The sequence below is a fragment of the Homarus americanus genome, unplaced genomic scaffold, assembly GCF_018991925.1.
Source record: "Homarus americanus isolate GMGI-L3 unplaced genomic scaffold, GMGI_Hamer_2.0 scaffold26591, whole genome shotgun sequence".
Lineage (NCBI taxonomy): Eukaryota > Metazoa > Arthropoda > Malacostraca > Decapoda > Nephropidae > Homarus > Homarus americanus.
The window spans coordinates 157811-182212 of NW_024755595.1; the positions used below are offsets into that span (position 1 = coordinate 157811).

General features: G+C 38.1%; 1 protein-coding gene across 1 annotated transcript; it reads right to left on the reverse strand.

Moving 5' to 3' along the window:
* Positions 1-342: 342 nt before the first annotated feature.
* LOC121856615 (protein GPR107-like) lies at positions 343-23577 on the reverse strand. The gene is made up of 14 exons (XM_042352265.1): positions 23410-23577; positions 19248-19358; positions 17117-17250; positions 12144-12279; positions 11218-11266; positions 10267-10382; positions 9177-9290; positions 8299-8429; positions 7649-7798; positions 7156-7273; positions 6364-6494; positions 6034-6175; positions 5559-5710; positions 343-3621 (listed from the first exon to the last, which is right to left on the reverse strand). The coding sequence occupies exons 1-14, from the start codon at positions 23560-23562 to the stop codon at positions 3471-3473; spliced, it is 1788 nt and encodes a 595-aa protein (XP_042208199.1). The 5' UTR covers positions 23563-23577; the 3' UTR covers positions 343-3470.
* Positions 23578-24402: the final 825 nt, after the last annotated feature.

Here is a 24402-nt window from a genome sequence, read left to right on the forward strand (position 1 = left end):
ATTTTTGGACTTTTACTGTACCCCTTATACACATCTCCACACACACACACACACACACAAACCACCCCTTATACACATTTCCACAAACACACAAACCACCCTTTACACACATCTACATGCACATACCCAGGCATACAACCAAATACTTAAGCATTCAACAAGCAAATGATATAAATTTGTGATATAGTACAGTACGTTTCTTTACAATGTTAAAAATAATGCTGCGAAATTGTTCATATTTTACCTCAACTTTTATTCACTGATAATTTCTCATCAACCCACAATGTTCTCTTACGAGTATATTATATTTTGGATGTTGATCTTAAATAATATTCCTACATGTAGATTTTAAACTGGTAAAAGTTTCCATTTAATCCCTGAAAATGTTCAAATTTACAATAATTTCCCATAATATCATGCAACAACTTCAATTTAAGGTTAAATTCTTTATTTATCTACATTCGCTGCAGCCAGCTCCACTATGCAGGGCGTCTGACAAAATTGTATACACATTGCCTTGAAGATATTTTTATAGTAATTGTGCAAATGTTTATACAGTATTTACAACACTAACATTGTCCTTAGTTGGTGATGTGTGAGGACTCCCAGTGCTGTACATTGTGGGGGACCTCGCACATCAACAAGTGAGGACGATGTTGCTCATGTAATATAAATATTCACGAGACCTCCACATGAAAATCTGTAATGCAGTGTGTATACATTTTTCCAAAACACCCAGTACAGTATTGTCAAGTGACCCTTCTGTCCTACACTGAGGGTCAAAGCATAAAACAAAAAATAAATGTCATTTTTTTTCTTTGGCAAAAACATAATATGTAGAGTACTCGTAGTTCAATAAAATTATCTACAAATGGATGATAAATCATGGAATGGAAAATAATTAATCAATAGAAATTTTATACAAAAGATATAATTTCAAATAAGAGAAGCCATACTACACTCCAGTCTGTGTAGGTCAGTCCATTACTGTACCATCAAGTTCACCTTCCTTTGCCACTTCATCTTAACACACTAACATCTATCTCATGATTAATATATCAGAGAAGCAGCAGTTCACCACAACCAGATGAAACACAAATAAAGCATTACAGTCCAGTCAACTACTGAAGTCCGTTTGCTTCTCCTCCTGAACACGGAGATTCCGACTCATGAACCCAAAGCAGTAGACGACTATTACATTACTGTCCATAAATGCTTCGGATTCATGAGTCTGAATCTTGGGGTTTGTGGTTCAGGGGAGAGACAAATGTACTTTAGTAATTGACTGTGCAATAAGACTGGTGACCCAACCCTAATCCAACTCTCAATTTACTTTTGCTAGATGGTTGAGTGTGAGCAGCAGCCAGTGTATACGTAGAACAATTATTCATGACCATAGACAAACCAACCAGATTTAACTTAAGCTAATAAACAAACTTGGGTTTGTAATCTATGCTACAAAACAAGCTGTGGTTCATTGTGCAAGCATGATCCCATTAAAATGGCCTTGTAAGTCTTTCATTTTTGGGGGTACAGTTGGAACATACAGTTTAACCTCACATATCCGACATTTAACCATCTGGGACTCTCAAGCAACCAGCATTTTTTTGGCGGGGTTAATTTCCAATAAGTAATGTCTTAATCACATTAAAAAACTAAGAATATTGGTTTGAATTTGGTGCTGCTTTGCCCATGGTTCAAATTCTGGCCACTTGAGGTGCTATGTGTGTCCTCTATATTGGCCAAACCCACTTCTGCTTGCTTGAATGTTTGTGCCGGTGTAACCGCTATCATCGCCTCATCCATCCAGCATGCCTAAGACAGGAGCTGCAGCTAAGCACAAACACATTGTCTTACTCTAAAGCAGAAGATGGAGACAGTATATGTACGAGGCTGGACAAAGGCGAGATTCGTCATGTGTTCATGGAAGAATATATTTACTAAGTCCTTTTATTAATTTTATAATATATTTACTTTGTCCCTTTATTCTTTTATAATATTTAATATGACAATGTTTATGAGTTTGAGATGGATATTTATAAGAGTAACTCTCAAACATCTGGAAAAAGATTATCCGGCAGTCAATTATTTTCCCCACGCATTCAGGATATCTGAGGTCTGACTGTACCTGACCCTTCAACACAATATATTAAAAGCCAAACCCAGACAAGTGTGTAGCCACTAGTATAATAAAATCATGAGAGAAAGAGATAGAGAGAGGAAAGACGTATAAGACCAGGTTTATTGTAATAGATAAGTTTCTTCACATGATGTAAGCAAGAGGCACTGTACATCATATTCATTCAAAGGGACTTCCAGTCAAAAGACCAAAACAAAAGCTTCCTTCCACTAAATATACTACAATTAAATAAAGAATACAATTAAGGATGTAATCATTGTATTATATTCAGCTGTATTATGTACAGTACTACAGTTTTCCCACACCTGAAACTGTTGTACAGTCTTTCCCTTCAGTATATGCAACTCACAAAATTAAGTGATGAATTTATATGAATTTAAAAGCATTTAGCACAATTCTCCAACTACCCTGTCAATGTTGTAGAGAATATCTTGGTTATATTTTGCCCAGAAGAGCAATATGAGTAGACATTTCTCGTTACATATATTTACTGAAGGTTCAATGGAGGCAACTAGGCCGAGATACATAAATACCCATCACACATGAGGTTAAATCCTGGGCATGGGAGTGAGTGAGTCAAGTACACTAAATTATATACTGTACAAGTTTCTCATCAGGTCTGAGTAACACCAGTGAGTCTGTCATTGTATATTTCATCACCCGTGTACTCGTACAAGTTATCGACTAATCTCGTCTCACACCACATCCACAATCCGTCAAAGTATTGTTGTATTATATAATAACCTGTTGTCCCTCTTGACATTATCTGACTATTATTTCTAATACCTAAAACTCTTCATTGGTCTCAGAAAACAGAAATAGCCAACTGTATAAATAACTTTACTTGACACACTATCAATGGCCAACCAGGTACACACAGGGTACTGCCATTCTGAAATATATTCCAGTCATCACATGATTACAGAATTACTATTATATCATTGGACTTGACTTTACTGTGTCTGAGCTGCTATATCTGTCTATATCAAGTGTAATAAACTTCTTGTTGAAAGAAGTTTAAGTTTGAGATTAACAAGTGAATATCAAATATGAAAATTATCGGTATAATAGTGTCAGATTCTGTAATTATCATGTTATTTCTATACTTGTTATTTAAGCCATAATAATATTCAAGTCCAGGGAAATAAAGTGTGATAATTGGGACTGAAATATTACGGATTTATAAATACACATGTTGGCAATTACATAAAATCTGTAGACCAAAATTTAATGTGACAATGATGGCTGGTGTAATACTTTAGTCAATCTAGAGAAGAGTTTTTTTTTTATATATATGTTCTAAATAATTTGCTCAGCCTTGGATTCACTCTCAGTCAAAGGCGTGTGACGACTCCTGGGTGTTGAGGAGGTTCACTTCCTCGTCATCTTCAAACACCTCCACCTCCAGATGATCTTTATTGGACTTCTTGTTGTGCTGGTTCACGTGGGTTATGCCCTCAGTAAGGCCGGTGGTGGTCAAGCTGAGGAATAAAAGTGAAGTGAGCCAAAATAACTAACTTCTCATAAATATACACAAAAAAGACACAAAATTCTATAAAATATGATGGAAAAATACAGAATAAACTCGATTCTTCCAAGACCTTCCTGGTTATGTTCGTATAAAATTTCTGTAAAAATAAATTTATATTGATTCAAATTATCAACTTCAAAAGATGACCAGGTGCATGCATGCACATACACACAGTTAGGTTAGGTTGGCAAGTGATAGCCAATGCTGGAAAGATATTATCAATGCTGGAAAGTGATGGTCAGTGCTGAAAAGTGGCAGTCAATGGTGGAAAGTGGCAGTCAATGCTGGAAAGTGATAATCAATGGTAAAAAGTGATGGTCATGGCTGGAATGTGATGGTGAATATTGAAAATTAACGATCAATGTTGGAAAGTGCAATAACATCATTTACTGACATTTGTCCCAAGAGCTACAGCACAAGTAAAGTGGTTCCTCGGTTAACGAAATTTCGGTTAATGAATTAGCTCCCATAAGGATTTTCAGTTCACTTAACGAAATCCTTACAAGAAACAGTTTTGTTGTGCGCATCAGCTGATCGGCTAGTCCGCCAATACAGTAATCGGTTCTATGTTTACATTCGTTTCCAGTGGAGTAAATATCAAGAAGGTTGTGCTCTTTAATATTTTTGCATTTTTTATATTAAAATTATTATTCATTTTAAAATTTAGTTAACATATTGATAATATAAGCAGTACAGGGAACTAGTTTTTTGTCCGCCCATCAGCCGCTTGACTCACCCGCCAAAGCGTCTCTGTTTAACTTTGTTTACAGTGGAGGAAACATTGTTTGTTGGTCTCTTGAATACAGTGGCGTATGCTATAACGACTCTAATTGGTTCTAGAACCTTGTTCGTTATAGCATTCGTTCGTTATAGGATTAATCCGTTCCAGGCCCCCAAATACAACCACTTAACACTGAAAAATATAATATAAAATTGTAAAAATTTTAAAAAAGTGCATAAATATGCATCTAAACCCCTGAAATAAAGAATATCATTAATACTTGTAATAAAAAAACAATAAATTAGTAAAAAAAAAAAAATTTTTTTTTATTAAATAATGTTCGTTGTAGGAGTTTCGTTCGTTATAGCATTCTCAATTTTATAGGTAAAACCGTTCGTTATAGGAATATTCGTAGTAGGATCCGTTCGTTATAGCATACCCCACTGTACAGAGTATTTTTACGTTTTTACATTAAAATTATTGGTCATTCTGAAATTTAGTTAACATATTGATAACATATAGCACAGTGCGGTGTTGATTTAAATAAAATAATCTTTAATTACAGCTAGTGAACTTAAAATTTTATTGGTGAAATTACTGCATCAAGCATGGGTGAGAAAGATGATTACCCTCAGTGTTCCTCTCCAAAAAGGAGAGAGGATTATTATGTTAGAGAATCTGTCAGTCCAGAGGTTCCTGACATTATTATCGAAGGTGACTCGCCTTCCAAGAAGCATTAAAATGCTTCTCTTCTCCCTCTCCTCCACCCACTTCCTTCTCTTCTCCCTTCTCCTCCACCCACCACTTCTAATTCCCATCATCATCATTAACCAGCAACATTCTACATACACACCTCAACGTAAGTGTACTGTACTGCATTTTGTTTATACTTTTAATGTACTTTTCTGTGAGTTAGAACCAATTACCCAATATCCCATTGAAATAATAGATTCGATTAACGAACGACTCTGTGGAACAAATTGTGTTCATTAACCAAGGGACCACTGTACTCTGCTAAATTGCTGCCTTTAACAACAAGGTCCCAAGAAAACAATACAGTACAGTAGGTTCCCTAAAGTCCCTTCACAAAACTCAGCCTCAGCCATTACCAGCACAGTTACCACATCAAAGTAATCTTTTTGTGAGAAAATGTCAAGGATACGTACACCTCGTCAACCTCTTCATCCTCGTCATACACTCGGAAGTACGGGTTGTTATTGGCGGGTCGGAACTTGTATCCCGTCATGACGAAGAAGACATAGGTGGCCATCTCACGGCACATGTCATTAAGCCACTTGTACTGGAATGGCACACTAATCTGGAATGGATGGCAAAGTTAATGTTGTGTGTACAGTCAGCTTGTGTAAGTTATGCTATGTAGCTCAAACTGGATTCCCTACTCTGCACTCATTAGCACAAAAATGGAATGCAAGGAATATGAAAAGTCCATTGATGATGGCTATCATCCTTACAGCAAACTTCCACAGAAGGCCGCTGTCTCTATAGCTAATGCCTACAGATGATGGCCACCATCCCTACAGAAACTTATGTGGGAAAAATTATAACAAATATACCTTAAACACAACATAATTTTGTATTATTGGACTCATAAAATTATCTCAACAGTACTTATGAACTGACCCTCAAGAGGTAGACAATGATGCGGGTGAAGTAGATGTAGCAGACGATCATGATGTAAAAGTGCCGGAACAGCTTCAGTTTCCTCAGGTTCATGGCGGCCTTGCCATCTGTCTGGGAGGCGTCCTGCAGGTGACGGATAGACCTGTCCATGCAGATATTATTAGCTAAAGTTATCATGAGAAACATTATGATGAATGAAAAGTGAAGCAATAAACTATATACCTCCTGGGGATGATTAACAAACACAAAAGTTATGTTCAAGCTAAACTGCTGTATTTCATTTCATGGAATCTAAAATTAGAACACAGTAAAAAGGCAGTAGGGCCTCACCAGACAACAGGCAGAAGAATGGCCCCACAGCAGAGGAAATCTATCGAGAAGAGAAGAACGACCGCCATGGCGTGGTCTTGGCTGGCCTCTTCAGTTTCTTCCACGATAATTGTGGCAACGTTGGCAATGATCTGAGATAAATAAAACAGGTATAAAGGAAACAACATTAAAACAGATATGCCAATATACCCTTTTCCTGCATTGCTGGTAAGTCTTAATTTTTGTTTAAGTTTTCTGATTATGGTCGATTATTTTGGCCAAAAGATTGGGTATTGAGGTGCCAGAAAAATACAGATACAGTCGTTAATAATAACAATATTGACATGACTGAGTCAGTTGAAAGCCTGAGCTCTCTTGAAGCTTTGATATCTTGGAAAATTTAACAACTCAGAATGGTTAGTCCCATATATTCCAAGTTATCAAAGATTTACAGTATTAATATTTATTTTATGTATCTATGACATCATACCTATATGATGATCATCATTATATAACTACTATAGGTTCTCTGTGTAAGATATGGAGCAGCTGTTCGCCTCGGTGCTGAATAAAATCATCTGGCATTAGCCAAAGCAAATATTATAAGTGAAGTCCCAATAGTGAAGGGGTTACGGGTTAAACTGATAAAAATATATAGCAGTTCCTAAAACATCCCTACAAGGGACACATTTCATGGAGGTTTGGTAAAAGCCAATTTACTAAAATTCAAAAGTATTATCTAATTGGGGAAAAGCAGAAAAATTACGAAGTGTTATATTCCATTTCAATACAGTATATTAATCTGTACTTTACCTGCAGAGGAATGATGATCATGAAGATCTTCCTTTCTTTGCTGGAGAGAACGTGCTTTACGAAGGCCCATCCTGAACCAATGAGAGCCAGCACAGTGAAGAGCAGTGCACCTTTCAATCTGAAGATATAATAATAATAATAATAATAATAATACAGTAATAATAATAATAAAGGTAAGTGTAAGTACAATCACCACTGTTTGCTATTTGGTAAAAAAAAATTAAAAATTAAAAATCACAAGAAAAATATCATCACACAGCAAAGACTTTAATATTTCATGTTATATAAGTATTAATTATCTGCTCTCCTGATGCCACATTCATTCCCTCGAAGAGTTGCAAAAATCTTTAGGTTGAATATAATCATCCGGTGTTAACCAAATACTGTCATTCTTCATCCAATTGAACCAATGACCACAAAACTGTATTAAGTCAAAACAGTCTGAGCATTACTTTTAATAGTCCTCACAACATGTTATTAATACAAGACTTACAGATGCATGATGTAATACATGACAGCCCAGGCCTCCATGTGGACACCCTGAGTCTGGATGAAGTGGTAGTTCACTCCGTGGAACAATAAGCTGAAGGACTTGATCACCACCAACACTCCCATCAAGTAATGGATCTTAAAGACAGGATCTCTGTGCAGGAATAATTGGGTTATAATTTCATCAGATCACATCATATGAAAAGCACCATATTCCTGGTAATACCTAACAGATAATATTTGATAACTAACTTTCCATCAACAGTCATTCTTGTACTGGATACATGAGAAGTGTGAGAGGAAGAAGGTAAAGTGTTCTCTCCGTTACTCTCCACATTTACTCAAACTTGTCTTATGTTAAGTACACCATTAGGGAACACACACACACACACACATATTTCACTGACTGCCTTCTCTAGCAGTTAAAAGTAAATACAAACAGCAAGTAGACCTGTGTGCACAGTTTTCCTTGACTGTACAATCTCCATCACTTGTTTATTTGTGCAATTTCCTAATCATACACCCAAGAGTACTGTAACAGCATATTAAGATCATACAAACCAAAATTAAAATGACAGATGAACTGTAAGGTGAGTGACCAGAGTACAGTATGCTGAAGTACTAGTTAAGAGGCACTACAAAATGAAGCCTTACTTGCTCTTCTTGAGGAGGAAGAACCAGAAACAGGCTGATAGGAAGAACAGAAGAGCCATCATGAAGTAGAGTGCTGGCAGGGGCATCTCTCCTGCTGACAGATAGTTTTCATCTGGATTCTTTTCCTCAATCTGAAATATACACTCATTAACCCAGAGGAGTAGACCAATAAATTCTGTCCATAAATGTCTGGGATTCATGAATCTGAATTTCAAGGTTCATGGTTAAGGAGGAGAGGCGAACAGACTTCAGTAGTTGACTGTACATACAATAATGGCATAAAATACACTGTGCTGTAAATGAAACTACATAAAACATTCCTATTTCAGGTCTTGATCCCAGGACTGTTATAATGCAAATGTCAATATTTACCAAATATGGCTAACAGCAGGTTAAATCACAACTGCTGCAGCTTGTGGAAACCTCCACTTTATAACACAACTACGGTGCACCAATAACATGCAGTGTATAAGAATCAATATTTGAGATTTTTCAGATGATTCAAAGAAATAAATTTTCCAGTAAATCTAAATTAAAAAAAAAAATCATTAAGATTACAATTTACAATTAGCCACAACTTTTCTTCTCACCAACATTACTTCAGTGCCTTCTTTTTTTATTTATTTATTACAACAACCATTGCCAGCTTACTACCAATTTGGGCAGTTGCTCTTTCTTTGTTAAGATCTTTTAGTGTCCAGTGTTAGTAGAGGAAGAAACCAGAGCACCCAGAGGAGACCTGTCATGTTTGGTAGCAAGCATCACACTGGGATTGAACCCCAGACACAGTAATGAGAGATACGCATGTTACCGCCGTACCACCACATTCATCAGCAAGGTAAACATTACAAGTGACCATCTCTCAACAGCTGTCTTACCTGCATGAACATGTCAATGGTTGAGTGTTCTCCGCTTGGCTCAAAATTCATACAGTTGTGGAAGTTGAGGTTGTATAGGCCCTCCTCCTTCTCATTGGACACATACACCAAGAACTGTCAAGGATAATGATACCATTATTTTTCTGATCATATGTAAGCTAACTCGACTTTTATCACCATATTGAATTGAAGTTTATTTAGCTAGAAAAACACAGATACAGAGTGGATAATAATAACAATATTAACATGGCTGAGCCAGTTGAGAACCTGAGCTCTCTTTTAGGCACTTGATATATACTATACATTTATCTCAAGGAAGTATTATGTAACATTTAGTAACATCTGGAATAGTAAAATAGCACGGTGGTAATAAGAACATCTCATAATGTTACCACAGTTATCACTTCAATATTTATTTATTTTATATTATCATTTTTTTTTATTATAAGTATATACATAAATTACAGAGGAATTGAAAACATCAGTATAATGGGGGAGCAGTACAACATGGGTTGTACAGTATTAAGGTTGAACAAGAGGACAGAGCTGTCAGGATTATGCCTAGTTGGCAAATAAGTTCATTGCAATCTTTCAATTTCATTATATTATTGTGAAGTCACTCCCAGTTTTCACAATTCTTTACAAACACACACACACACGCACACACCTAATCAAGTCCACATCACCTGTATGAAACAACATGCCAACCAGCCACTCCTCTCTCTCTCTCTCTCTCTTCCATGTACCTTCACTTTCTCTCTCTCTCTGTGCTATACTTCTAACATACACATCAACATCATTGTCTTAACACAAACTTCCTCACTTTTAACCTTACATCATTACTCAAGTCTTGGCTCACCTGATCAATAGTCCCCCCCAATCTGTTTCACCTTATGATTAAAGATCCCAAACCTTCTTTTCATCTTATTCCTGTTAATCCTCTTTATCATCCTCTTATTGACCTTACAGCTGTAGTAATCATCCTCTTATTGACCTTACAGCTGTAGTAATCATCCTCTTACTGACCTTACAGCTGTAATAATCATCCTCTTGCTGACCTTACAGCTGTAGTAATCATCCTCTCACTGACCTTAAAGCTGTAGTAATCATCCTCTTTGGTCATGTTAATTTTAACATCGTTGCACTTCTGGCTGTTGGTGTCATCAGATGGTACTTTGACAGTGGTAGTGGTCAGGTCTGGGGTTCCTGTAACAGAAGAATACAGTTACAGGGGGTATCTTAATACCTGCACCTTCATTGTAATATGCTGAACCCTTGAGTACATATGTCTGAAACCTCCCCGAGTACAATGTCTGAAACCTCCCTGAGTACAATGTCTGAAACCTCCCTGAGTACAATGTCTGAAAGCTCCCTGAGTACAATGTCTAAAACCTCCCTGAGTACTATGTCTGAAACCTCCCTCAGTACAATGTCTGAAACCTCTCTGAGTATGATGACAGAGTTCTCAGGAGTTATGTCACTGGATGCCAAGGATTAAGGGAAAGAATTAGGACCATATTGCAGTAATGAATTCATGTTTATGCATCACATCTACCAAAGAAAAACTTTAGTACTGAACATATCTAAAAGACTTCTGCCATTTTTTCATTACAGTAAAATTTCTTATTATTTACAAGTTGATGATGTTTCACCTCGTCTCTTCATAATAATATTCTAATTAATGTTTCAGCCTGCACGTCAAGATTACTTGTCCAAAAATATAAATGCTACTGTAGTCCATGTGGATGTTACGTGTACATATAACGGTGATTATGTTTACGCACAAAGTAATGCTGTACCATATATCAGTTAAGATGTTACCCTCTGGTCTGATGGCTGGTCTTCACAACCCTCCACTCCCAATGTTTTACAGCTGTGTGTGTGTGTGTCAAGTGTCTCAAGTTTTGCATATCTCAGGAAAGTAACTTTTATTTAATTTAATCAACACTTAAAAAAGGATCATTCTAGATTTAAATTACAAAATAGTAGCATATAAAAGAAAAGTCAACACAATCATTAAATACCATTCATGGTCACATACCTTGTAGGGTGTCTATGCCCTCCCTCTTCTTCCTGGACCACATAGTTCTCTATAACACAAACATTACACATTAAAGTACATATATATCATGATTTAGTGATAGAAAACATAATTATTTCACTTGAAAGTACTGTATTTTTTTTACTGTCAACCCATTTATTACATTAATGTAGAGTGGCAAGAATGATCAGTGAACAAAGTCTCCCCTTCCTGTGTTATCCTATGGTACTCCTGTTCTACAAAAACCTAAATGTCCATCTGGTTTATCCATGCCACTTCATATACCTCAGGACCACCCAACAGTAGGTCATATCTCTATTAAACCACTGATTCTATGATCTATCACCATCACAGTACATGGTTGCTTTCTGGACATCCTTCTCCCACATTTCTAGTGCATCCTTTCACCTTTTTCTTAATCCTTCTCTCATCATCAATGTTTTATGGCCATTTTCCACATTTGCAAAGGTTACCCGTGGTTACCTGATGACAGCTCTTTATCTTGCACAGTCTCTTGCAGTCCCTCTTGTCAAGTTCTTAACTTTAGTGCTATTTCTTACAACCTCTCCTCTTGTCAATCTTGGCCTGGCCCTGGCTCTCTTCCCCTCCAGTTCGGATCATGCACCTCTTAACCCAACTGGTCTCATCCATTTTCTCCACAGGCCCCAAACCATCTCAGCTTGCTTATACACAGAGCGTCACTAATACTGCATTGTCAATACCCAACCACCCTCTTAGTTCTGAACAGGGCCTCCTCTACTTTCGGTGTCACATTCCACATCCACCTCACGATTCTCATTTCCAATTTGCTCAAGCATGCTTATGTCATCCTTTTGAACTGTTCATTTCCCTGCCAGAGAGAGGGAGTGTGACCTATTACTGGTATATATGAAGATAAATCACTAATAGTACCATACTGTACATACCTTCTGCACGTGTGATGGGAAGAGATTACTATCTTTCAATTTCTTCAGGTGCTCGGCACTCTTTATTTCTCTCAGCTTCTCCTTGCCCTTCAACACCTGGAGGTCCTTCATGTCCTCACTACACTTGAGGTAAACCCTGTAAACACCCCCATCAAACATTAATCATCATAAGTTAGAGTACTGGGCAATTATAAATGATCTTCCAAATAAAATAATAATTATAATGAGGGTAATATCAGTTACAGCAAAGAGCAAGACATGATAATAAAGAACTCAAAGGGTTTTATTTTCAAGCTATATAAGATTATAATGATCTCCTCCTATAGCTCTGTAGTGGTATATATACTGTATGTTGTTTCACTCTATACATTTTGTACCCTGTCATACTGAAAGTTTTTAACAGCCTCGCTTATCCTTTCCTTCAAATTCTCAAAAGCTACTGCACTGGTGGAACAAGAACTTCCTTCCTATCATACTGTGACATCTTTGTTGTTTTTCTAAAATAAATATTAATACCGTTTGTAAACACTAGGTACTGTATTTCGTGAAGAGGGTAGCCTAGGGAGTGAGGTTGAGAGTCAAACGTCCTCTAACTTAACCAAGCCCGTTAGAATTTGGTCTAATAGTTTGGTATATGGGTTATAATAGGTATTCATGGGGATCCTTCTCTCTCTATCTCTCTCTCTCACATGCATGCACGCACACACACGCACGCACGCATACGCACACGTGTCTCCTGGCGCTCAGTAGCAGCCAAGGTCATCACGTCGACCTGTAGCTTCTTAAGGCAGTTCAGTACTTTTACGGGTAGACAGTGCGTATTTTCAAGGTGTCAGTGACTGTTAGTGCCAGACTTGTGAATATGTGTGTTCCAGTGCTACGATATCGTCGCACCGACCTGTTTCGGTTGAAGTCCGGTGCTGGCTATCCTCCACCCCACACCATCACTCTACTAAAGGAGCTGAGAATCTTCCACAACCGCGGTTGCAGACGTGGTCGCCGCATTCCCAGACGAATCCCTATCATCACACCGAGCAAGCATAGGAAAGTCAAGCCAGTACTTGAAAGACAGTGTACTCGCTATGAAGTGCCGCGACTATGGTACAGCCTACCATCCCTACTGCTGTCCAATGTCACATCTTTATGCAACAAGGTGGAGGAGGTCAGTGTCACTGTGAAGTCAGTTGGTGCAGGCATTGTGGTGATTACCGAGGCGTAGCAAATTGTTCCTGAGATCTACGCCATAGAAAACTATGAGTTATTTCACCACCTTAGAAAGGACAGGAGAGGTGGGGGTGTAGTTCTGTACTGTCGCAGTGACCTCAAACCATCACCCCTAGGTGTTAATGTACCTGATGATGTAGAAGCCTTGTGGGTTCAGGTCACTCCCACCTCCCACCCCCACCAGCTTGCCTCCCTCATTGTCTGTGTTTGCTATCACTCCCCCCGCGCACCAACCGCCAATGTACTGATTACTCATATTATAGACACTGCTGACTCCCTGAGGGCCAGATTCCATGTGCTAAACTAGTGATAAGCGGTGACTTCAATGAGTTAGACATCAGTGACATCACCCAACACCTCCACCTTACACAAATAGTTGACTTTCCCACACATGACAATGCCACCCTTTACCTCATTATGACTGATCTCGGTAACCACTACCTTCCCCCCCAGCCGCTGCCTCCCATGGCACGCAGCCCCCACCTGTCCCTACTGTGGTCACCTACACTCACCTACTCACCACCGCCAGTTACCACCAGGACTTACCGACCCACCCCCGACTCTGCTATGCGGCATTTTGGACAATGGATAACCCGGTACCCCTGGACTGAAGTGATCACGGTAGACGATGTGCAGAACAAGTGGGATAATTACCTGGACACTATCACCAAAGCCTACCACCACTTCTTTCCAGCCAAAACACTGAGGACCCACCCCGATGATGTCCCGTGGATTACGCCCCGCATAAAAAGACTTATTGAGCAGCGCAACAAGGCATACTACACCAACAACCGCCTGTACAAAAGTCTACGAAATCAGGTCATCAGGGAAATCAAGTCGGCCAAGAAGACATATTATCCCAGGAAAGTGCACAGCCTCAAGGAAGTCGACATCGGTCAGTGGTACTCCAAGGTAAAAGATCTCTGTGGTCTCAACCGTCAGTCTCCCACACTTCCTTTCATCTCACATTTACCTAGTAAGGAGGCAGCTGAGATAATTAATAACCATTTTGCTACCATATGTCATACCTTACCCAGTCTTGACCTCACTCCTCCCGGTGTACTTACCTTCCCCCTCCCCCCCTCCCAGTGTTCAACCATATGAAATCGCCAACAAACTCCTGAAATTTAAATCTAAACGCTCCACGACCCCAATCGACCTCCCAATCAAAATATACAAGGAGTTTGCAGTTGAACTTGCCACCCCCCTCTGTTCTATTATTAATGCATCCCTCAGACAAAGCAAATGCCCTAATGAATGGAAAACCGCATTTGTCACCCCCATCCCCAAGGTCACCACCCCACAGTCCCCGAAAGACCTCAGGCCAGTTGCCATTACCCCCATACCCAGTCTACTTTGTGAGGACTTTGTTTTTGAGTGGACATTTGCCAGAAACTATCAGTCAATTGATCCACAGCAATTTGGCAATATGAGGACCTCCTCTACATCACACTGCTTAGTGAGCTTTCTGGATTTTCTGCACAAAAACCTGCAGAAACGTAAGACATCACTGGCCGTTGCCCTTGTTGACTTCAGGAAGGCCTTTGACCTTGCTGATCACTGCACTGTTATCAACAAGGCCATTGCACTAGGGCTGCCCACCAACCTGGTCTCATGGCTCACTGATTTCTTGAGTGGACGTCGCCAGGCAGTGAGGTATCAGGGCTTGGTTTCCATATTCCAACACCTCACCTGCGGTGTTCCCCAGGGGACCAAGATGGGACCACTGTGCTTTCTCAACCTGATCAACGACGCTCTATCGGACACTCCTCACAGGTGGAAGTACGTGGATGACTGCACTGTGGGGGTTTCAGTGGACAACACCGCACCAGACTACTCATCGCTACAAGGCACCCTGGACAGGCTACAGGCATGGACTACGGAGAACAAGGTCACCATCAACCACACCAAAACCGTAGTCATGCACATCAATACCGCCTACCACTCCAGTGCAAGCCCCAGCAGTCACAGTGGGTGCCCATCCTCTCCAGCTGGTGCAGTCTGCCAAACTCCTGGGTGTAACTATGGACAACAAACTTGACTGGAAGGCCCATGTAAATAACATAGTCAAGGCAGCTTCGTACAGTCTCTACATGCTACGACGACTTAGGTCACTTGGGACACCCACGCCAGAGCTGAGGACCATCTACAACGCCTTTATTCTCCCCAAACTAACGTATGCGTCACCAGCCTGGTCGTCTTCCCTCAACTCCACCCAACAACGTCAGCTAGAGAAGGTACAGAAAAGGGCCTGCAGAATCATGCTCGGCGCTGACTACTCCGGCTACACCAACGCTCTCTCCACCCTGGAAATGCCATCCCTCAGTGACCTCCACCACCAAGCACTGGAAAGGTTTGGCAGCCAACTATTGCACCACCCTCGTCATCGCCACCTCCTGCCACCAGCAGCCCCCCACCCACCTCGCGCAGTCCGCCACTACAACAAAATTCAGCCCATAAGAGCCCGCACCGATAGATATAAGAGTAGCACCATCCCATCTATTGTTAAAATAATAAACAATGCCTGATTTATGTACTGTACAGCCCTGTAAATGTATTCAATGCATATTATATCATTATGTCTAAATCAAATTTAAGTGTATATTTTCAGCCACCGGCTGCAACTCTATTAATAAACCGTTTAATATTATTATTATTATTATTATTATTACACACACACACACAGACACACGAGGCCTCTCGTAACATCATCTGTGAGGGAGTTACTACACTATGTGTTTGCTGTTCGACATCTCAGCACACAAGACCTACGTGACCTACATTGTAAATATTAATTTATAAAACAGTATTTTTTCGATTTAACAAACTAATTCGAGTCATCCTTTTCCGTTAAATCAAAATTTCTGATCAAATTTCAATTAATTTGAATCCGTTATTTTCGCTCAATTTAGCGAGCTATAGTTTGCCAAGTCGAGCGTGATTCCGTTAAATTCCACGCCAACTGCGCTGCTTGGCGTCTGGGGTTTGTTTACATCCACTCACTGTTTCTTGCCGCCACCATGTGTGTTGTTCACTGCTACCTCTCAGTCTACCTCTCGGTCAACTAACTGCTGTACTTAGACATCATGCCGAAAGTCTTTCATAAGTGTCAGAAAGGAAGTGGTGTAGGGAAGAAAGTCAAAAGAGGGGGGCTATCAATTTGAAAAAGTTTGGAAACTTGTAGAAAAAAATTGAAAACAAGTTTAAGGTAAGCCATGAATAATGTTTCTATGTACATATCATGTGTGTGAGGTGTCTCCATGGGTGGGAGTGTTTTAAAGGAATTAATCTCGATTTAGCAAACTAGTTCACTAAATCGAGTGAAAAATAAAGGAAAAATTTCTTCCGTTAAACCGAGAGTTCATTACTGTATATCGGATTCTGTTAAATCGAGAGTATAATGTATGCTCACAATATGTTTCTTTTCCTTCCTCTAATGAAAGCTCTTATTAAACCCCCCACCCTCCTGTGCCAATGTATATACAGTAGAAAGTAATTTTTGCCAACTGTATATTTTCAGCCTTCAGGCTGCTGAATATTTTTAATAAACTATTAATTATTATTACACTAAAATTTTTTGATACATTACTGCACTAAATATCGTCTTTACCATTAAGAATAAATATTAACATAAAAAAAACAAATTTACTACAGTACTGAACAGTATATGCATTTCTTTTTTCTTCTACATAATGGCATGAGATATAAATACATGTACAGTACTGTAGTTACTATACATAAAAACTTACTGGCTATTTTTCAGATCAAATATGAAGAAGACATGTTGCACTAAGGTGTCATTGAGCCGGAAATCCTGCAGTTGGCATCTGTCCGGTCGGTTCTCAGCATAGGGGTTGGCTATCTTCTCCAGGATGAACCCAAACTGTCGACATAAATCATTAGAGACAATTCTTAAAAACCTTAATTGGCAGCGAAGGATCCCCCACCCTCCCCTTATAGGTCTGACGTAATACCAGAACGCCCGACGTAGTAGGTGTCTGATGACATCAATCTAGAGCTTAATTTTTTTTCCCGCACAAGTAGCATGACTATTATTGTGGCAATTGCTCATCTCTGCTCACCCACACTTCTCCTTGACCGCATCTTAAACAAATAATCAGTATAACAGTTGTCACCATGGAGGAAGGTCGTGTGTCTACCTCTCTGGATTACCCACTGAGAACTCCAGCTCTTAAGCCTTGCCACTCCAAGCCACAGAGTGGTGAATGTACTGTAAATAGTGTAATAATAAGGAACCATGTGAAGGTGTTGTGAAGGTGTAAGAACATGGAGTGAGTTGGTAATGCACCACCGTTCACGCCCAGATGTGCAATAACTGCTAGAGGGGTGCTGAGGTACGATGTCTCACTGACTTCTCCGACTCGCCAATAACCGTAGGTGGTGAGTACAGTAATAATTACGTTATTTCGTAAGATTAGAACATTCATTTCATGATTTTATTTTTTTGCCAACTAAAGGTAATCAGTTTCTGAAGGGAGACTTCCCAAGATTCATGAGACCTTTAAGGGTTAAATGAGTATACAGTGAAACCTTCAATAACGGTCTTCTCCCTTCATGTAATCCATTAGATGGGGTGATCTCACATCTAATGGACCCTAAATATAATGGAATTTCCTCTCTTAACTATATAGTCTGTTAAATGAACTTTCACATCTAACAGACCTCAATAAATGGATTTTCTCTTCCATATAATGTTAAATGCAGGTTTCTCTGTACAGTATAGGGTAATGATTCTGATCACACTCTACGACTATACGTATAAAATATGGAAATGCGAAAGATGCGATGACAAACATACAAGAATAATCAACAGCTACAGGGTGACACAACATAAGACTAATCACCAGTTACAGGGTGACACAACCAGTGTTGCAGTGCCGATTTTTAAGGTAACGGAGCTGTCAAAATAATTTGTTTCCTAAACCGTATCTATTGATGTGTGTGTGTATATATATATATATATATATATATATATATATATATATATATATATATATATATATATATATATATATATATATATATATATATATATATATATATATATATATATATATATAGCCCAAATTTATCAATGATTTCATCAATATTAAGCTTCTGCAAAATAATACATTCAATGTTCATAAGAGACAGAAAATTGAGACGTTGCTAGGACATCGTTGAACGAAGTGCATGTTTTATACGCTTCAACTTCAAGAATGTTTGGATTTGGGGGCCCCTTAGAGTCGGGGGGCCTGAGGCCAGTGCCTCAAGTGCCTCATGGTTAATCCGGCACTGGCATGTGTTATCAAAGTCTTTGTACAAAATTTGATGTCATAAAATGTAAGCTGATATGAAGGAGAGATTAATTATATGAGGATATATTCGGTTTTGTATTATAAATAAAGTTGACTGCTTGATTGATATAGATTTATAGTAACATATAGAGCTTACTATAACTTCATGTGTGAAGTGTGGTGTGGTGGAGTGGATAAAAAGGAATATACTAAGGTGGTATGGACATGTGCCGAGGATGCATGAAGACAGGCTGACAAAAAAGTTTATGATAGCAAGAGAGAGGGGAATGTTGGGAGGGGTAGAGCCACCTGGGAGAAAAAGAGTTAGAGAGTTTGTTGAAGAGAGAGCGGGAAGAGGAGGAAGATTGTTTGAGAGCGCAAGTGAGGTGTGCAAGGGTAAAATGGCCTGGAGACATTTCTGCCATGGCCACCCCTTGTTGGGGAGTTCCTGGGAGGGAACAAGGCATAGGCAATATTGATTGATTGATCAAAACAGAGGTGCCGGAGCACTGCTCCGGCACCACTGGACACAACCCAAGAATACAGTATTCACTATGTAGCTACAGGGTGATACAAAACTTACCTCCTTATCGGCATCTTTTGGTGTTATCTTAAACTTGAGAACTTCAACGTCAAGGTAGCCATCACAGTAGAAGCCAAAGGTGGTGATGGGAAAGTATCGTCTTTCATCACCCTGCAAAAAAAAAAAAAATTATATATATATATATATATATATATATATATATATATATGGATATAAATATATATAAAATATATATATAAATATATATATATTATATATATATCATAGGTACTCGTTCTTCAACCTGTAATATTAAAAAAAAAAAAAAAAAAAAAAATATATATATATATATATATATATATATATATATATATAATATATATATATATATATATATATATACACTGTATATATATATGCTTTGAAAGCATTGGAGTTAGATGTAGGATAGATGATTAGTGGGTCCCATATTTTTTACCTGACTTAACTTGGCTAGTCACATCGCCCTTTCTTTTAAGCTCCTCTGCGTGTGTGGTGGTGTTGGTGTGCGGATTGGTGGATGTCATGGTTATGACCTGACCTCATGTTTAATAAGGTCACCCTGTGTACTTAAGCCTCTCTCGGTCCATGTAATTCAGTTGCCTCCGAAGATGTCTTGAATAAAGACAAAAGCAACGGTGCTCCATTGTTTCCCTTTTCCCGTGTGATTTTATCAAGATTTATCTTATCCACGTTTTCATTGTGGAGCTACATGAAATATATATATATATATATATATATATATATATATATATATATATATATATATATATATATATATATATATATATATATATATATATATATATATACACACACACACTACTGGTTCAGTCAATTCTGCAGGTGCTGTAGATTGTAAATGTACAGTACGTATATACTGTAATATTATTTCAGAGTCTAGGAAGCCAGATGCTTGTTTAACATACTACAGTGTATATAGAAAAGAGGGAATGTCTGAGAAAAACACTACTGTACCACCTGAACGAGTTGTTCCATTTTATGCATTTTTCCACACGTTCTTAGCATTATATTCCAAGAGGGGCAATATTTGCTAAAAACCAATAGAACTTGACCTAACCAACCAAAGACACCTACCTTACCTTACCTAACTGTCATATTAAACATAAAGCACTTATTTTGATATCTGATACCAATGAAAGGCGGTCCGACTAATTACCCAAATGTAGCCAAATATAGCCGCAATGAAGTCAAATAATGGTCCTAGATGAATAAATCGAACTGCCATTCACTTCTCGACTAGTATTTGGTGTCAAAGTCACAAAAAATTGGAAAACTTACTTTAATGAGTTAATAGATCGCGTGCATGTACCTAGAGAGCGAGGAATTACCCAAATGCAGCCAAATGTAGCCGCAATGAAGTCAAATAATGGTCGTACAAGCGTAATTCGGGCTGTGAATCACTTCTCGATTATTATTTGGTGCCATAAAGTAAAAAAAAATTGGTAAACTTAATTTAATCTGAGTTGTGTTGTGTTAGGTTAGGTTAGGTTAGGTACGTGCACTTGATCTATTAACTCAGATTAAATTAAGTTTATCAATTTTTTGTGACTTCGTGACACCAAATACTGGTCGAGGTGAGGTTAGGTACATGCACTCGATCTATTAACTCAGATTAAATTAAGTTTACCAATTCTTTGTGACTTTGTGACACCAAATACTAGTCGAGAAGTGATTGGCAGTTCGATTTATTCATCTAGGACCATTATTTGACTTCACTGCAACTATATTTGAGTACATTTGGGTAATTCCTCGCTCCCTCGGTACATGCACGCGATCTATTAACTCTGATTAAAGTAACTTTTCCAATTTTTTGTGACTTTGACACCAAATACTAGTCGAGAAGTGATTGGCAGTCTGATTTATTCATCTAGGACCATTATTTGACTTCATTCTGGCTATATTTGGCTACATTTGGGTACATTTGGGTAATTAGTCGGACCCATGAAAGGAACTTTGTTGAAGTGTCATAGCGTAATTTTACGTTTTATGTGGAGATGAGAGTAAGCTCAGACCGAGTGTGTTGGTTGTAAACAGACTACATACAGTGACCCAGCAGATTTTTCAGAGGACTATTTATGGTATATAATTTTCCTCACTTACGGAGACATCATTTTCGTGTTATATGATCAGTTTTTCACCATGTTTACCCCGCAATTTCCCTCATCCTTCATATCTTGCCCACTACAGGTGATTTATGATTATAGATATTAAACTAAAAAATATACTTATAAAAAAAAAAGTTGTCCCCACTTTTAAAATACTGTACATACTATAATGATAAAATCTGTGGAGTAAATGATTAAAATCAAACAGCTTTTCCCCATCTAGTTATTATATATCTTATTTGTATCACTTATGTTACATGTACAGTATATTATTTGTAATTCGAAAAACATTCCCCAAATATGTAACTGTATATTTTCAGCCTTCTGGCTGCCAAGCTCTTTCAATAAACCGTTAATTATTATTATTATTATTATTATTAAAATATTTGTAATAACCCTTTACTCTATATCAGTTTTATCGCTATTTTTTTTTTTTTAGTTATTTTGACTTGGGTAAAATTTTTGTTTCAGTCATCCGGGAAATCTCAGGAATTTAACTAGTGGAATCAGCAGTTTAGGCAATTCTAAGCACTTTTCTTCTGTGACATTTCCCTTGCAAATGACCTTACCTAACCTCCTAACTGGGTGGCTCCATGCCCCTCCAGCATATGTAAGTAGTTTGTGAGGAAAATGTCATGGAAGAAAGGTGCCTTAGAATTGCCTAACTACTGATTCCAATAGTTAAATTCTTAAGATTCCCTTCCCGGATGACTGAAACTAAAATAATACTTGACTTTTTTATTTCACCAAGAAAGGTAAAGGGAAATTGTGGGGTTGTAACAAAATACAGACCTGACCTAACCTAACCTTAAAAACTCTCCAAATTGTATGTAATCTCTTTAGTGAAATAATTCTTTTTTTAAACTGGAAAAAATATACGCAATGTATGATAGTTTGACGTGAACGGCTAAGTTCTTACTACGGCTATTTTACCGTGAGTGCGCTCTGGGTATTATTACAGTTTCAGCCCCAACTCGGTTAGAACAATTTTGTGTTTAACATTAGTTATATCTCGTCAATAGAAACAACTTTTTCTAATGCAGTACCACTTCCGTTACAAATGGATATTAACCAAGAAATAAATTAATGTAAGAAATTAACGTAAATCTGCAGTCACCGTCTGTTTGTTTACAACTGACCTGCTTGGTCTAAGCATACTCTCACCTAATCTAACTTCACCTAAATCCTAAACTGCATTGACATTTTTACTTTTCTACTTTCATCCAAACATCTCGAGAAAAAATTAATGCAGTGTATATTTTGCAGTTTTATTTGGTGGTAATGGACAATTAGCCAATCAGAGTACACTCACGGCAAAATAGCGTTAGTAGGAACTTAGCCAGTAACGGCAAAATATCCAATGTCAAAAATATACAGAAAATTTGAAAAAATACTTTCGAGTGAAGTACAGGATATACTGTATCATTTTTAGCTCTTATCTCCCTATATACAAATCAAGAGGTCCATGGCTGTACTTCTTGAATTAAACAGATACTGTACAGTAGGTCTTAAAAAACTTAAATGATAAAGGCAGTGGATATTTTGCCGCGAGTCGATCGCTATGTAGCTATAAACATACCTAACCATATTTCTGTTGTGCATATGTAAGAGGTGACGTTTACCAGAACCTAATGGAACCTGACCAAAGAAACCCCCCAACCTTACCTCAATTCCTAGCCGGGGGCGGACCCCCCCCCCTCCATCATATTAAACAGAATGTATTTAGCCAATCAGAGTACACTCACGGTAAAATAGCATAAGTAGAAATTTAGCCGGTCACAACAAAATATCCACGATACGAATGATAAATGGTTGATAAATAAACTTCTCGAGGCAGCAAAACTTAATGGTAAAACATCCACCACTTAGTTAAGGAAGTCAACTTTGGCTGATCAAATCTATATTATTGATGTAGAAAGACACGTGATATAGAATTATATACAGCATGTCACAGCTAAATTATAATGGTGACATAAGTTCGACATACAATACAGCAGCTGCTGCTTCTCTCAGTCTCTCTTATCCTCGCCTTAACTTAACTTTATATCACTTACCCTTATTTCTAGCTTGTGCTTCCGTGCCTCAGCTTGGGGACAGGTCGTCAGGATCAACACCAGTGACAGCAAAATATATCCTAAATCTATTTTGCCCATCTTGATTATTTCTCTCAACTGTCGGCCATGACACTGACAGTCACTCGTAGGCATTTCAATTACGTGGAATTTACATTATAAATATATATCTCGTATTTTATTCCATGCAGATATAATTTATTTTTATTGTACGACATTTACAGAATTTATTATATTTATATACATTATTTGACAATATCTTTTTACTGTAATAAAAATAGTTTAATTGTGAATGGTGCCAGAACATAAACAAGGGGGTGAGGAAACTAACAGCTGATTGGTGGAAAACGCTGCAGATAATACTGAGAGCAGCCAATCACAGGACTGATGTTAAACTATCTTCCCATTCTTATTCAAAGAGCAAGATGGAACTTCATTGTTATCCAACTTATCCAGCGAAATGGTAAAGGACATTTTGTTTTAATATTTACGGTATAGATCATAGAAGTTTCATGTGTGAGTGTGTGTGTGTGTGTGTGTGTGTGTGTGTGAGTGAGTGAGTGAGTGAGGGAGAGTTAAACATTGTGTGTGTATGGGAGAGAGATGGGACGTGTGTGGGAGAAGATATGCGACGTGTATGAAAGATGAAACGTGTATGAGAGATGAGACGCACGTGTGAGAGAGATGTGAGGAAGCTCCTGTACAGTATGATGTGAGCGTGAAATAGTACCACACCGGATGCCTTCTATTGCACTATAAAGGGCAAACCAACTCTTCGAGATTTGTCTAATATATAAAGAAATATTATTGTGTGTGCTGACCATTACACCCCAGGTCGCCATTGTTTGTAGACTGCCTCACACTACCACATGTAGACAGATAATTCATTCGGTATAACTTATACAAATTTATATTAATTCTGTACTCATATAGACAATGCAGTTATACAAACAAGGTACAGTATATATGCAGTAT

Coding starts and splice junctions, on each gene's coding strand:
- LOC121856615 (XM_042352265.1), bottom strand. CDS start 23,562: ATGCCTACGAGTGACTGTCAGTGTCATGGCCGACAGTTGAGAGAAATA. Junction 9,291..10,266: donor ATGATTACTACAGCTTTAAG/GTCAGTGAGAGG, acceptor TATCCTTGACAG/TTCTTGGTGTATGTGTCCAA. Junction 5,711..6,033: donor TCATTGTCTACCTCTTGAGG/GTCAGTTCATAA, acceptor CATCCATTCCAG/ATTAGTGTGCCATTCCAGTA.